We start from the raw sequence: 14,394 nt of genomic DNA, 5'->3' as shown, positions 1-14,394 counted from the left end.
GGGCACCAGGCTGGGGAAGGCTGAACTAGATTTTTTGACTCCCAAATCACGTCCTCAGATACGACACTACAACAGTTTGGCTTGGGTCTTCTGATCTGTTTATTTCCCACTGCAATCTCTATGAACAGTTGGGAAATACCTCCTTCACTTTGGCTGGGATTGAAACAGTACAGTAGGGCCCCGCTCATATGGCAGGTTCCGTTGCAGACCGCCACCGTAAAGCGAAATCCACCATAAAGCAGAACACATTGACTAACATTGTCTAAAATGGCACCAGACAACCGAACAACACTGTAAAAGTGGAACAAGCGCCGTAGGAGTGGGGCCTTTCTGCAATTGACAACCGCTGTATCGGTGGAACGTTGCAAAGCGGGGACCTACTGTACATAAGTATGGCAAGCTATTCTGTATGTGCCTTAATGTCTATCCCTTTTTTGGTTCCCCTCTGTATCAGTATATCCTTATGATACTGAAGGCCACTTATAATTCTTCTCACATTTTGGAGAGGCTTGTCAAGGAGATGGGAGTCTACTTTTGAAAGAGAGGTTGTTGTAGAATTTACCACAAGACCCTTTAGATCCATTTATTTAGAAAAACTGACATTACTTCATAAAAAAAAATCTAAGGAGAATAATCCCCAGCATCTTCAGGTTTGATATTTTAATACTATTTAATAATTTAACCTGCCCATTCCAATTTGTCTGGAGTGGGTTCATATATGAACAATATACTGGGTCTCATAGCTTATATTTTAGATACATTTAAAATGCAATGTTATTTATTCTTCTATAAGACCATCATGTTAATTTATTAAAAGAGTTCAGATTTCTTTATAGTGTAATTATATTTTCAAGCCAAATATGAACTGTTGATACATAATCATGTACAATTCATGCTTCCCAGAGGGTTTTTTATGAAATATATATATATATATATACACAAAATTTATTCTGCTTATAATTCTAAATATAATTAGTTCTAATAGATAATTGACAAAAGAAAAAACAACCTACAGATGACTGTCAACTAATGATCCCTTTTTCATCTATGGAAGAAAAAAAATAGTATGTACTACTGACGCCCAAATCTAATCAGTATAATATGAGAATAACCACCAAAAAATTTTTTTCTACCTCTTTCTTTATGGCAGGACCCTGTTTTTAGAAGTCTCTGCTGGGGGAGATCAGGCAGTTCCCTTCACTGGCCACATTCAGGTGGAATTTGAAAACATTTTTATTTGTCCAGGCCTTTGGAAGGGGATAGATAAGCTAGACACTGGCATTTTTAGAACTGTCATTTAAATTATATACTGATATGCTCTGTTCATATCTTACATTGTTATCTGTCATGACCACTCTTTGGGGAGAAAGGACAGGATGTAAATTTAATAAAGGAAATTAATTAATAATTTTGATCTTACTCTAAATGCACTGTTTCAGAAGCACACATCTCTCAACTTGTGAATCCTCACACTTCAGGTAATATGCAAAAGATGTACAGATCTTACCAGGAAAAAAAAAACATGGTGGAAAAAGAGCTATGCAAGTTCAACCCAAATGAATTTTAGGACCACTTTCATGTGTTTGATAACTCAACAGGCGCCTCAGTGTTAACTGTGGAGGGGGTATTGTTTACTATTGTTTTGAAAGTCATTCTATTGACCTCTTTTCTCTCTGTAGTTCACTCTTCTCTTAATACAACAGATCTCTCCAAACCCCTCTGTTGCCATGTCAACATTTGACATTGCCTTGTCTCTCATCCCATCCACAGGACTCTTGTATGTCTTACCATGTGTTCTCTCATCTATACCACAAGATTGTGTTACCCCTTTTCCATTTGCCCAAGAGCTACCTTTTTTTCTCTGCACCCCGTGATGTTCTCTTCCCACCCATCTCCATTCCCTGCCTTTCCCTTCCGTTTATTTTTGCTTTGTCTCCATCCTACCACTTTAACGCACTGATTTCAGAGAGGCTTTCTCTCTTGCGGCACAACGGGCCTGCAAACTGCTCACAGATTATGCTGCATAGTCTGCATTACATGCAGGATTTAGAAACAGTTGTGCAATTCTGAGTCTGCTTATTTAAAATAATGCTTAAGTCATATGAAAATTTCTATAGCTTTCATCAGATATGCTCACACATTTCCATTTTTTTCTAGATAACTGGATAACTCTTCTTTTCTTTTAAGTGAAAGCCGAGATTCTCAGAATGGCCACTTGCGACACTTAATCTCAGATTTAGCTCTATCAAAGCCATGAGACACACACAACCCTTCTAGCAAACCACACACTTTAAATCTATGGTTCTTTTTTCAAGTCCAAGAGTTCTCACATCCATACTATTAATGCTCTATATTAAGAATCATACAGAAAATACAGATTACTATTCCTCAAGGCAAACAACTCAATATCTTATGGCTTGTAACTGACTTTTCTGCTTACCTTGGATAATCCCAACTCTTCCTCATTAGAGTTCCTTTTTAGTTTTATTCTTCCACTGGCTGGATGGTCAACCAAGTGTTAACCTATTATACTACAGTAAGTAAAAAAAAAGTTTCCCAAAGAATCAAGTTGACTGTCAGGGTTACAGGACACCACTCCCAAGGCCAAACTGATTTCCCTAGTCAATCCTAGTGATTGGAACTCCTGCTATCTTTTTCTTTGGTTAGTACAAAGAGCCATAAAATTGCCATTTGGATTATGGCTGCACCACTGAGGAAGGTTGTGGCTCTAATCCCAGTTCCCCCCCAGTTGCTATTGGCTGCAGATGGGGGAGGAAAGACAGGTACATTAAAGGTGGGGATTAAATCCCGCTTCCTGGGCATCTCCATCCTAATCCATATTATTTCCCTCACATGACTGCTTTTATCAAAGAAGAAGACACTGAAGCACCCGATCACATATACCACACTTAGTTTTGCCCTCAGATGTTATCTATCATATCCAAAGTAAAACACAGAACTGATGTATACACTGCAGCACAGATCTTTAGCATCATGTCAGTTATGCTATAAGAACATAACTTGGGTTTAGTCAGATCAACATTTTTACATTATGGCATCAAGAGTAAAAATCTCTAGGTATGCCTTAAGAGCTTGAAAATGTCTATTCTACAAATAAAAGCCATGTTTATTATAATAAGCTTGAGGATAAAACAGAAACAAGTTAGTTCATGATTGTAAAATAAAATTACAAAAATCATTAGAATAATATACTTATAAAGACTCACTTACAATACAATAAATATTTGGTGTTCTCTAATTACTGCTTTTATTTACAATAGTAGAGAAGTCTTCACAGCAACACAAACCTCTAGAGAACAAAAGTCTAAATTTTATAAATGTACATGATACATGAATTAATCACTAAATTCTTCCTCATCACTAAAATATGCACTTTTTTTGATCCGTGGTCGTCTTGAATCAGATGTTGAGGGCTCTCCTGCGGTCTGTATCGATTTTTGCTGTTCTTCTTCAATTTTGGCTTGCTGTGTGACAATTGAAGACAGTTACATGAAATTCTGTAATGCATGTCTTGCAACATGTAAATATTGACAGGCCAGTTGTTTTTTTGGTGCAATGTTGCTAGAATCTGCACCATTTGTGCATGTCTTGCCTGCAACATTGAGCCATATCCTCTTGCATAGATCTCCCTTTTGGAAGGATTAAAAAAAATCAAACTGTTGAAAGAAGAGAACGTCTATGACTCAGTGATACTGTAATTCCTTCTTTTCCTTCATTCTAACCCTTTGAGCTAAAGTAAAAGGAAAGCTGTCATGGTAACTCTCTCTCCTCAGCTCACTATGGGATCCATAACTATAGAATCATAACGTTTTAAGTAATCCATAACAAACAAAAGATGCACCTACTCTCAACTGGCCAAAATCCAAGATGAAAACACAAAGAAAATCACACTAAAAATTACTTCTTTGACAATGAAAAGCCAATAATGTTCAGTGCAAAATGAATCATTGCTGAAAAGTACTGTAAGTAACTAACACAAAAAAATTACAAGTATGAGATGCTCTTGTCCTCCTTTACCCTGTCCTTTACAATGACTATTATGTGATTATTTTTTGACCTGGGAAGGTTAGGAAATTCACAATTACAATACTACTTTCAGTCCACTGAAAGTTACAGCATAGATCCAAATATAACACTATGAAAGCAGAAAGCTTTCTGCTTATATAGGCAGGATGACAGTGTGTCTGTATGTTGCTTACTCCCCACCCCTGAAGAGCTACTATAGATGGTCCTCTGACTATTTAGAGCTGCTTTTCAACAGATGAAGGGGGCTGAAGATGGGAAGGGGGGAGAAAATGAATCAATGACACACACCCCATCATGTGAGTAGAAGCATCTCCCACTTGCATAGCAGGAACCTTGGACCCAAGCCAGTGACTTCAAGTCATACACGTTTAATAGAAGTGTAAGGTTGGCTTCCCCACTTCTGAATGTTTATAATTAACACTGCAGTAAGATTAATGATCACCCCAGGAACACAACTGGAAAACTTTTTTTAGAAAACAAACACACACCCCACCCCCAAACAAGACCACATTACACCAAACTGTCAGGTTTTAAAATAAAAACTGGTGACCCCAGATGGGAAAGAGAAAAGAAAAAGGAGAAACTAGTTTTTAAGAGTGCCAACTATTACGCTTTATTGTACCTCAACGTATTTCAAAACTGAAGCTCACTTAGGAGCAATCTTAAGATTTTCTGAAGTAGCCTTCACAACTATGTGAAGCAGTTCACACAAGCACTGCTGTTTATCTGGTACCATGAGGAAACATTTGGGTAATCTGCTTCAAATATTTCTGCAAGCTGCTTCAGAAAGTCCAAGATTGCTCCTGAAGAAGGAGCTTCAGTTCCCAAACAATTGAGCTGCAATAAACCTGAATAGCAGACACTTCTGAGAACTAGTTTCTCCCTTTTTGCATTCTCTCTGGATTCTGGACCTCCCTCCTTTTTGCAACCAAACACTTCAACAGGGACTAGAAGAGCACCATTATGTGAATTGCAATACATCTCCAATTGTGCATTGGCTACATGTGCAGAACTTCCCAGAGCAAGGCTTTGGATTAGAGAATAGCACCAACAATTATGCTGAATGCAAGTAAGCAGAACAATCCTTTACTGCAAGTCCTGGATCCCTCCAGATCTGTTTTTACAACAAGAATGTCAACATTTAATAAGAACCAAAATATGTATTTATAGTACCTGGAAAGCTATAGCCTGACTGAGGCTGTCAAGGGCAGGGTCTTCTCCCTCATCTTCACTTTCTGGTTCTTCCTCACTAAGCAGGAAAGAAAGGGAGGAGCACATGTATCTTATGGACTTACAAGAAAAAATGGAGACAGGAAAGCTGCTTCATACAGATCTTTGCACTTACGTTTCTTCTTCTGGCTCAATTTCTTTCTTTCTTTTCTTCTTTTCTTTCTTCTTGGGTGGCTCACGCTCACCTAGCATGTTTTTAGGGCATGCATAGCTTAAATGTCCTGTTTCCTTAAGAGAAAAAGTATATTTATTTGTGAACAGAATTCATGAAAAAGCACAACAGCTTTGAGAATCAACGTGCAAATAAAGCATCAAGCCAATCACACTAATAAGTTATTAATACATGAAGTACAAAAAGGTTAGAAGTTTTTCTCCTCACAAATTTATATTTTAGAACAGTGGGTGCTTGGGTACAATTTCTCTGAGGAAGGAACAATGTGGCATTTGTAGGTACTACAAAACAGAAGCCTGAACTGAAGAGTACATGTGAACGTTAGCATAAGATTAGAAATGAAGCAGAAAGAAACTGTAGTCTTTGTGACTGATTTTCTAGAGGGACCAGCATAAAAATTATAATAATTAACTTTACCTGCAATATATCAGGGATATTTCTATAAGCAAGCAGACTTCCAAATTATATTCACTGCTGAAAAATAATTCTGACAATTTATCAACTTATTAGCCGGTTACCCAGAAGTGCACTTTGTGCTGGACTAGATTAAGAACAGGACCACAAATAGATACTTTTGCTAGAGGCCTTGTAAATTTACTCACTCCACATTCATAGCACTTTGATTTGTCATAGTAGTTTCGCCTGCGGATGAATTCTGCAGCTCTTCCATTGTCAATAGCAATACTTGCTTTTATTACTCTTCCAAACAGCTAAATCACAGTGGAGAGAAAACCAAATACAACCTTAATTTTCCAAAAACATCAAAAGCTTCCTCATAGCAAAATATACTATTGTCACTTACTTGTTTATTGTTAAGTGCCCGAGAACAATTCTGTGCTGATTCTTTATCCAAGAACAAAATAAATGCAACCCCTTTACTCTTTCGTGTGTCTTTGTCTTTCATAATTGTAACTCTGAAAGACAACCAAGTTACCAATGTGAATAAAAAAATAGTATGTTGTGTTTACATATCATTCATGATAAACTTGCACTTTATAGAATTATTTGGGTTTTTACCTGTTATATAACTATTATTAAAAATGCAAAACTCACTAACAGTTCATATACTATTAAAGCCCTGGCTTGGGTTTCCAACCAGGTTAAGTGAAGGACCACCTTTACTAGTACCATTCTGCTTGAATCTTAAAAATAGAGATAGGAAATCTATGGTTCTCCAAACGTTGTTGGACATCTAACTCCCATCAGCCCCAACAAGCATGGCCAACGGTCACAGATAATGGGAGTTGGAGTCCACTACCACTTGAAGGGTCACAGGTTCCATTTCTAAAAAACAGGGTAACTGCAGTCTAAAATGTGTCTGGAACAGAACTGGTATTGCTCAGTTTCCCTGTCAGGACAAAAACTATATAATCAGATGTGTTATGCACTGTTGTCTGCTCACAATACACATTTGATCTTTCTCAAAAAAATGAACACAAAAATCCACATTCCCATTCAGAACCAATAATGCTGGCTTATCAAGTTTAGATGCTGTCCTCCTCTCTTTGTGTGTCTGGCTGCTTGACAGATCCAAGACCATTGCATAATACTTTATACATTTATTATTTATTTATTTATATATATCCCGCCATCCTTCCAACACTGGAACTCGCGGCAGCTTCCAGATAAAAACACATATAATTAAAACATACAACATCTACATTAAAATAGAATTAAACTATATCCCATATTAAAACCATTCAAACTGATAGCTAAAAGAGGATCAAAGCCAATTTAAAATAATGATATTTGGCATTAGCAGTGCAGGTCCCGGCAGTCTTAACTTTAGCATCCATCAGTACTAAAAGCTTGTTGAAATAGGAAAGTCTTTGCTTGACGCCGGAAAGACTGCAGGGAGGGGGTCATTCTTACAACCCTAGGGAGAGAATTCCACAGCCTAGGGGCTGCCACCAAGAAGGCCCTATCCCACGTCCTCACCAGTCGAACTTGAGAGGAAGTGGGTATGGAGAGAAGGGCCTCTCCTGAAGATCTCAGGGCCCGGGCAGGTTCATACAGGGAGATACGGTCTGACAAATAGCCTGGACCTAAGCCGTATAGGGCTTTATAGGTCATCACCAGCACTTTGAATTGTGTTCGGAAACAGACTGGCAACCAGTGGTGCTTTTTCAACAGTGGAGTTGTATGGTCCCTGTAACCAGCCCCAGTTAACAACCTGGCTGCAGCACGTTGAACCAGCTGAAGTTTCCAAACAGTCTTCAGAGGCAGCCCCACGTAGAGCACGTTACAGTAATCTAAGCGGGATGTAACTAAGGCATGTGTCACCGTGGCCATGTCCGACGGTTCAAGGAACGGGCGCAGTTGGCGCACTAGTCTCAACTGTGCAAAAGCGCTCCTGGCCACCGCAGAAACCTGGGAATCCAGGTTTAAAGCAGAGTCCAGGAGCACACTCAAAGTGCGGACTTGCGTCTTCAGGGGGAGTGTAACCCCATCCAGCACCAGCTGTATCCCTATTCCCTGATTCGCCTTACAACTGACCAGGAGCACCTCTGTCTTATCTGGATTAAGCTTCAATTTGTTCGCCCCCATCCAGTCCACCACTGATGCCAGGCACTGGTTTAAAACCGAGACAGCTTCCTTGGAAGTAGGTGGAAAGGAGAAATAGAGTTAGGTGTCATCAGCATATTGATAGCACCGAATCCCAAACCCCCAGACAACCTCTCCCAGCGGTTTCATGTAAATGTTAAATAGCATAGGGGACAAAACTGAGCCCTGAGGGACCCCGCAGGCGAGCGGCCAAGGGGTCGAACAGGAATCCTCCAGCACCACCTTCTGGGTTTGTCCCTCCAGGAAGGAATGGAGCCACTGTGGAACAGTGCCCCCGAGTCCCATCCCCACAAGGCGACCCAGAAGAATACCATGGTTGATGGTATCGAAAACCACTGAGAGGTCCAAGAGAACCAACAGGGCCACACTCCTCCTGTCCAGCTCTCTGCGTAGGTCATCCACCAAGGTGACCAAAGCAGTCTCCGTCCTATAACCAGGCCTGAAACCAGACTGAAATGGATCTAGATACTCTGTTTCATCCAAGAATCCCTGGAGCTGGGAGGCCACCACACATTCTATTACCTTCCCCAAGAATGGAATATTAGACACCGGCCGGTAATTGTCCATTATAGAGGGGTCCAGGGAGGGCTTTTTTAACAAAGGTCTTACCACTGCCTCCTTTAGGCAACCTGGCACTCTGCCTTGACATAAGGAGGCATTAACCACTCTCTGTACCCACTCAGCCAGACCCTCTCTGGCACTTCTTATAAGCCAGGAAGGGCAAGGGCCAAGCAGACATGTGGTGGCCCTCGTCTCTCCCAAGAATCTTGTCCACGTCCTCGGGTCGAACAAATTGAAAAGAATCCATCATTACTTGGCCCTTTAAAAGTGTTCATTGTGCTTCAGGTGCATTATCTACCACTTAAAGGTTTTATTTACAATTAAGTGGTATATATGTTTTATTAAACTTTTAAAAAGTTAAAAATCTAGTGGTAATCACTGCAAATCTGTTGTTATAGAGTGACTAAGTCAATATTATTAATCCCTACATTGTAGGATTGAGGCTGAGAGGCAATCGTTTAATAAAGGTCACTTCGTGAGTTCATGGCAGAGGAGAGATTTGCACCAGGGACTTCCTGATTCATAGCTCAGTCTCTTAGGCACAATGTTGAACCAGCTGTCATTTAATATTTTCCGGCCATATTTTGGCAAAATAAAGAGCAGATGGGGGGGAAAAGGTGCTTAAGAATTTATAATCTTTGAAAAGACAAGAGTGACATAAATGTGATTTTATATATAACACACACACACATATATATCGGGGGGGGGAGACAGAGTGTATATATTTACTTTCTGTAAGTAAAGCATTTATTACCAAGACAGAGACCAAGATACTAGATCTAAGAATCTGTCTTGCTCACTTGTGTACAGAATTACTGATTTCTAAAGAAATAGAAGTATTTTACAAACAACCACTCTTCCTTATTAAAAGCCAAATCCAACTCTCAAACCTAAGATGCAAATTAATGTACTTCCTGAATTGAAAATGCTTAAAATACTGTCCAACAGTAGAATAAAGTTATTCATTCTAAAGAACCCCTTGGGGACAAATGTGCCTGTGTGGGAACTCTTTTAGCAAATAACTAGAATGACATGAAAAGCTCTAACAAACATCAACCTGTTATTGCATGTGAACACCTGTGGAGGTCTGAGCTGTAGCTCATGCTGATGTAAATGAGTCAAACATATGAACATTTCTTCCACCTTCTCCAGGGCAACCTGTCTAAACTAGAGCAACCTATGCCTCCTGCCTGTCTTAGGATTTGAATATTAAAGAGTCACTGCCTAGGTCTTTTGACAGAACAAAATGTTTTAGGGCAAGATTTGCTGCCAAGAAACAGTAAAGTTTCTAATTCAAATAGAGATGAGAAAGACTGATTCTCTTTAGGACACTTACTAGTAAATAAGAATTCATTTTTATGAAAAAAAAAATCCAAGTAAGCTATAATACAAAGTCTGAAGAACCAGTATGAAATACTAAGAACACAAACATGATGCATTTGCTTGCCCCGTGGTCTTAGTGCCATGATATGGCTACTAAATATTAACAGACTAACTTAACTATAGAATCCCTGTTGGTTAGAAATAGCACATTTGATTGTTTTCAGAATGCAAGAGAAAGCCACACTAGGCATAAGCTATAATCTGCCCTATCAGGAGATGAGATAGCATATTCTGCACCAGCTACAAGAAGTTTCTATTGGCAGCCCCACACAGAGCAAGACACAAATGAGGACCTGTCTCAGTGGTGAATTATAAAAAACAAGCCCTGTGGAATTCTGAGTATCCCAAAGGCAATAGGCTGGTTTGATGTAATGCTAAACCAAACTATGGCATATTGCAAACACGCAGGCTCTAGAAGAGGAAATTGCAGCTGCTTTCCTCCTCTTCCAGTCTTGCTACTGCTATCCTGCTGTGAGCTGAGCTACTATTTAGCTTAGTGCAGTCCTCCCCAACCTTTGGGTCCCCAGATGTTGCTGGATTACAGCTCCCATCAGCCCCAGCCAGCATGGTCAATGGTCAGGAATGATGGAAATTGTAGTGCAGCAACATCTGGGGACCCAAAGGTTGGGAAAGGCTGGCTTTCATCCAAATGCAGGCTCATGGTTTTCTCACTCTTGGCAAACCCAGATTGTAACCAAGGTTAGTCCTTGGATTTAAACGTTTTGGTTTGCCTGGAACAAGATAAACCATGAGCCTGTGTTTGGGTGACATACTCAGCCAAACAATGGCATAGTTCACAGCAGCAGGAGGACCAGAGAGGAATGGCCATGGTGTCCTCTTTGGGGACCCTCACATCACATACTCCCACTAATTTGATTTAAAGTTACATGTGAACCAGCTTCCCATGTTAACTGTTACAGATGACAATTAAAAATATGCAACATATATTACAACTATACTTACTTAACCACTTTGCCATATTTGGAAAAAATCTGGAAAAGATGTGAAAAAAGGATTTTAGCTGTTAGGTAAGACACTAACAAGAATGCAGAAGGGTTTTTTTTGTAAGCTAGGATACACAGAGTAACATGTAATATCCCATGGTTTTGTATAAAGTAAGTAAAAACTAAATACTCATTTTAATATCAAAGCATGCTTGCTTACCCTGTATAAGTCATTGTTTGTCAATGAAAAGGGCAAATTGGACACATAAACTGTACTTTTGCTTGGTGCTAACCCTCCACTCATTTTTTTTCTAGAGACCAAAAAAGAAAAAAGAGAGATTAATTAACTATTGTCCAAAAGTAGCTTCAACTTAGCTAATTAATGTACAACTGTATGAACTATAATCATGTACAAAATTCTGGGCAGCAAAGACTTTGATTTTCTTCAGATACATTTATATGCTCAATACCACAAAACAACCATCACTCCAGAAAGTGGTAGTCAGAAGGAGAGGAGACAAAAAATAAGGTATTCATCCTGTCTAGACACCTCCAGGTAGGAATCCCCTTCCCTCCAAGGCAAGTCAACTACAGTCCTAGAAGATACTGCAATCAGGAGCCTGAAGACACTTAATATCCTGCTTCTAAATCACTTTACCATGCTCTTTGCAGCAAGGAGCTATTACTACCATATCAGGAAAGACTGGGCCTTTTTAGTTTAGAAAGGTGGGCAAGTAGTGGACATAATAAAGACTTATAAAAGTTTGTACAGCACAGAAAGAGTGGATAAAGGGAAGTTTCACAGTACTAGAATAGGGGTGTGGAAGCACTAGCCCACCAAGCTTTTCTAAATGCCTCACCATTCTCCTACCATTCTTCTCAGCAGCAGCAGCACCACCAATGGCAACAAAAAACAAAAACCCACAAACCAACTGCCCAGCATGTCCTGCAGCTCCTGTGATTCCTGCCTTTATGAGTAGCAGTGGCAATGTAAAAACATTTTTTTAAATGCCCTGTTCATAGGAAACGTTGAGTACTCAGCAGCTTCTGGTGTTCTCAGTAATCTTTACTGGAGATGTAAGGAATTTTCTGGAGTAAAGGACTGTAGCTCATCTGCCTTGCATGCAGAAGGTTCCAGGTTCAATCCCTGGCATTTCCAGGTAGGTCAGGGAGAGAGACCTCAGTTTGAAACCATCGAGAGAAGCTGCCAGTCACAGTAGACAACACTGGGCAACTTCCTATGAGTGCTTGGATATCAATGCCATCTGATTACTTGGTGGTCACCAGAGGACTTTGTGCTCTGTTCACCTCTGCCTTCAGCTCCCTTTGGGATGGGGACTGGTGGGTCAGGTTGGCATACCTAATGACTGGCTGAAAAAGGGGCTCTGAATCAATTGAGTGCGGAGGGGATTACAGGGAGGCAATGCCCACAATCTCCCTCCACCCAGGAGGGACTGTATATGTCCTACATGTATGCATTGTGTGCATGAACTTTGGGTGACCATGTCCACCGCTACCATACAGCTCTCAAAAGATTGACCAAGGTAAAAAAGGTTCCCCAACCTTATTCTAGAACCTTGTCATCCAATGAAGCTGAGAGGTGGGAGATTCAGACCAGACAAAAGGAAGTACTTCTTCACACAGCACAAAATTAAGATATGGAATTAACTTCAAGAATTCAAATTGCTGATGGTCACCAACTTCATTGCCTTTAAAAGAGGATTAGACAAATTCATGGAAGTAGTCATAATGGCTAGGTGCTACCTCCGTTATCAGAGGCAGCATGCCTCCAAGTTTCAGTTGCCAGAAAACTACAGCAGGAGAGGGCCCCTTATGTTCTCTGACAGGTTTCCAACATGTATATGGTTGGCCACTATGGGAAATGGGATACTGGACTAGACCATTTGATCAGATTCAGCTGCACTCCTCTCACATTCTTAGGTATTCTAGATGCTGCCATAATGAAGGAGAAAAAGATGAAACGGCCACATGTCTTCACTTTGTCAATCTGTGTAAGGAGTCCAGGGCATGTGTTTCTTGCAAGAATATGTGGAAAGCAACAAATAAGCTTGCAGGAATTAGATGGCAGATTGGGGAGCAGGATCTATTCCCCTCCCCATTTCTCCAGTTGTTTCATCTTTTTTCAGGAAACAAAAGTACTTGGAGGTGAGGGCAGAGAATGGGCACTATTAACAAACTGCATACTCAAAGTGACTATTTGTGGTGCAAACTGTGATGTTTACCTGTTATGTGCTCTGATATCACCTTTATAAAACTGTGAGGGAAGGTTCTCTTATACAGATAATTCCACACTTTGTTTATTGCTATCTATATGCAACCTAATCGCTCTACTCCCAAGTCTCTCCTTTGTTCAGATAATGTTAAATCAAGGATAGATAAGTATAACTTCAAAGCCATAGTGCTGTTTTGCAATGTAGGCAGTAACATAAATGGCCTAATTTTGTTACAAATTCTTCAGCTTTAAGTTGACAGTTAAATGTTTGAATCCTACCCCTTGGAGTGATGGATGGCTTCATTCATCTCTGCTTCATTAGATGATATACCTCATAATGCTGTCATAAGTGGAATTACAGCCTTAGTGTATACTTTCTCAAGTATAAATCATACTGATTTCAATAAAAATTAATCTCAAGGAAGCGTCTACAGGACTGCAGTATTTGTATCGCCTGCTTTACAGGATTCCCTGCATTACAGATCAACGAAACCTGAAACGTTTTAAGAGATGGGATGACTGGTCTCCGCTAAACCAAAACATTATACCAAGAGTCCATTGCACCCACTGGGGATACAATATATTAATTCCGCCGCACACAACTGTTATCTGGGTTTAAGCCGCATATAGCACAGGCTTATTTCCAAGAAGCAGGATGCTAGGAGAAACCTCTTTGCTGAATCCAAAGAAAGTGAGAACTGAAAGACAAAGTGAGGCGTTACTAACCGTAGCCAAGAGAAGCCACTCAGTCAGGCCCAGGCCAAGTCATCGCGCTCGTTTCTTCTCAAGCTGCCTCTCACTCTTGTTTTCTACGCAACAGCTTCCCTCTAGGACGCCTCTACTTCACGATTGACGCCTTTTTGATGACGTAGTAAACACAGTATTAGGAAGAAGGTAAGCGAAGTGCGGACATAACGGACCAGCACACACTTTTTTTATATTATTTTTTAAAGTTATACCCAACACTCATTTCCTGGTTCCCTTCGAATGCCACCGTATGCGAAACAGTCATGGCCCTTCCACATCTCTATAGGACTCCATCTTTCTATTTCTTCTTTGCCCCGCAAGTTCTGCTGGGAGAAGTCTTTGAAATGTTGAGACGGCTTTCGTTAAGAGTCTACTGTATTGTGACCTCTTGGATTGGGCCGGGGGGGGGGCGTGGAAGGAAATAACTGTGCAATATACTTCCGGTAATGTCAGCGGACGCGCCGGAAGTGGCTTGGGACAACTGGCTTTGACTAGCGGCGGGTGAGTTGGTT

At 40.3% G+C, this 14,394-nt stretch overlaps 2 protein-coding genes across 5 annotated transcripts in view; one reads left to right on the top strand and one right to left on the bottom strand.

Annotated features, from left to right (window-relative positions):
* Positions 1-3,244: 3,244 nt before the first annotated feature.
* On the bottom strand, positions 3,245-14,287 carry ZCRB1 (zinc finger CCHC-type and RNA binding motif containing 1). Its single transcript, XM_061639942.1, has 8 exons — positions 13,862-14,287; positions 11,123-11,213; positions 10,922-10,950; positions 6,252-6,363; positions 6,052-6,159; positions 5,393-5,505; positions 5,221-5,296; positions 3,245-3,485 (listed from the first exon to the last, which is right to left on the bottom strand). Exons 2-8 carry the CDS (start codon positions 11,204-11,206, stop codon positions 3,357-3,359), a joined length of 651 nt encoding a protein of 216 aa, XP_061495926.1. The 5' UTR covers positions 11,207-11,213; positions 13,862-14,287; the 3' UTR covers positions 3,245-3,356.
* PPHLN1 (periphilin 1) overlaps positions 14,281-14,394 on the top strand; it is a 58,560-nt gene continuing 58,446 nt past the window's right edge. For 2 of the 4 annotated variants that reach the window (XM_061639937.1, XM_061639935.1), the window contains exon 1: positions 14,282-14,383. The gene's annotated coding sequence lies outside the window, so the exon portion shown is untranslated. Of the gene's footprint in view, positions 14,384-14,394 lie in introns of all 4 variants that reach the window. The other 2 variants (XM_061639939.1, XM_061639940.1) reach the window with 2 other exon arrangements.

The sequence above is a fragment of the Rhineura floridana genome, chromosome 8 (genome assembly GCF_030035675.1).
Source record: "Rhineura floridana isolate rRhiFlo1 chromosome 8, rRhiFlo1.hap2, whole genome shotgun sequence".
Taxonomy (NCBI): Eukaryota; Metazoa; Chordata; class Lepidosauria; order Squamata; family Rhineuridae; genus Rhineura; species Rhineura floridana.
The sequence above is the reverse complement of the archived record's forward strand: the minus strand, read 5'-3'. Positions and strand labels throughout refer to the sequence as shown.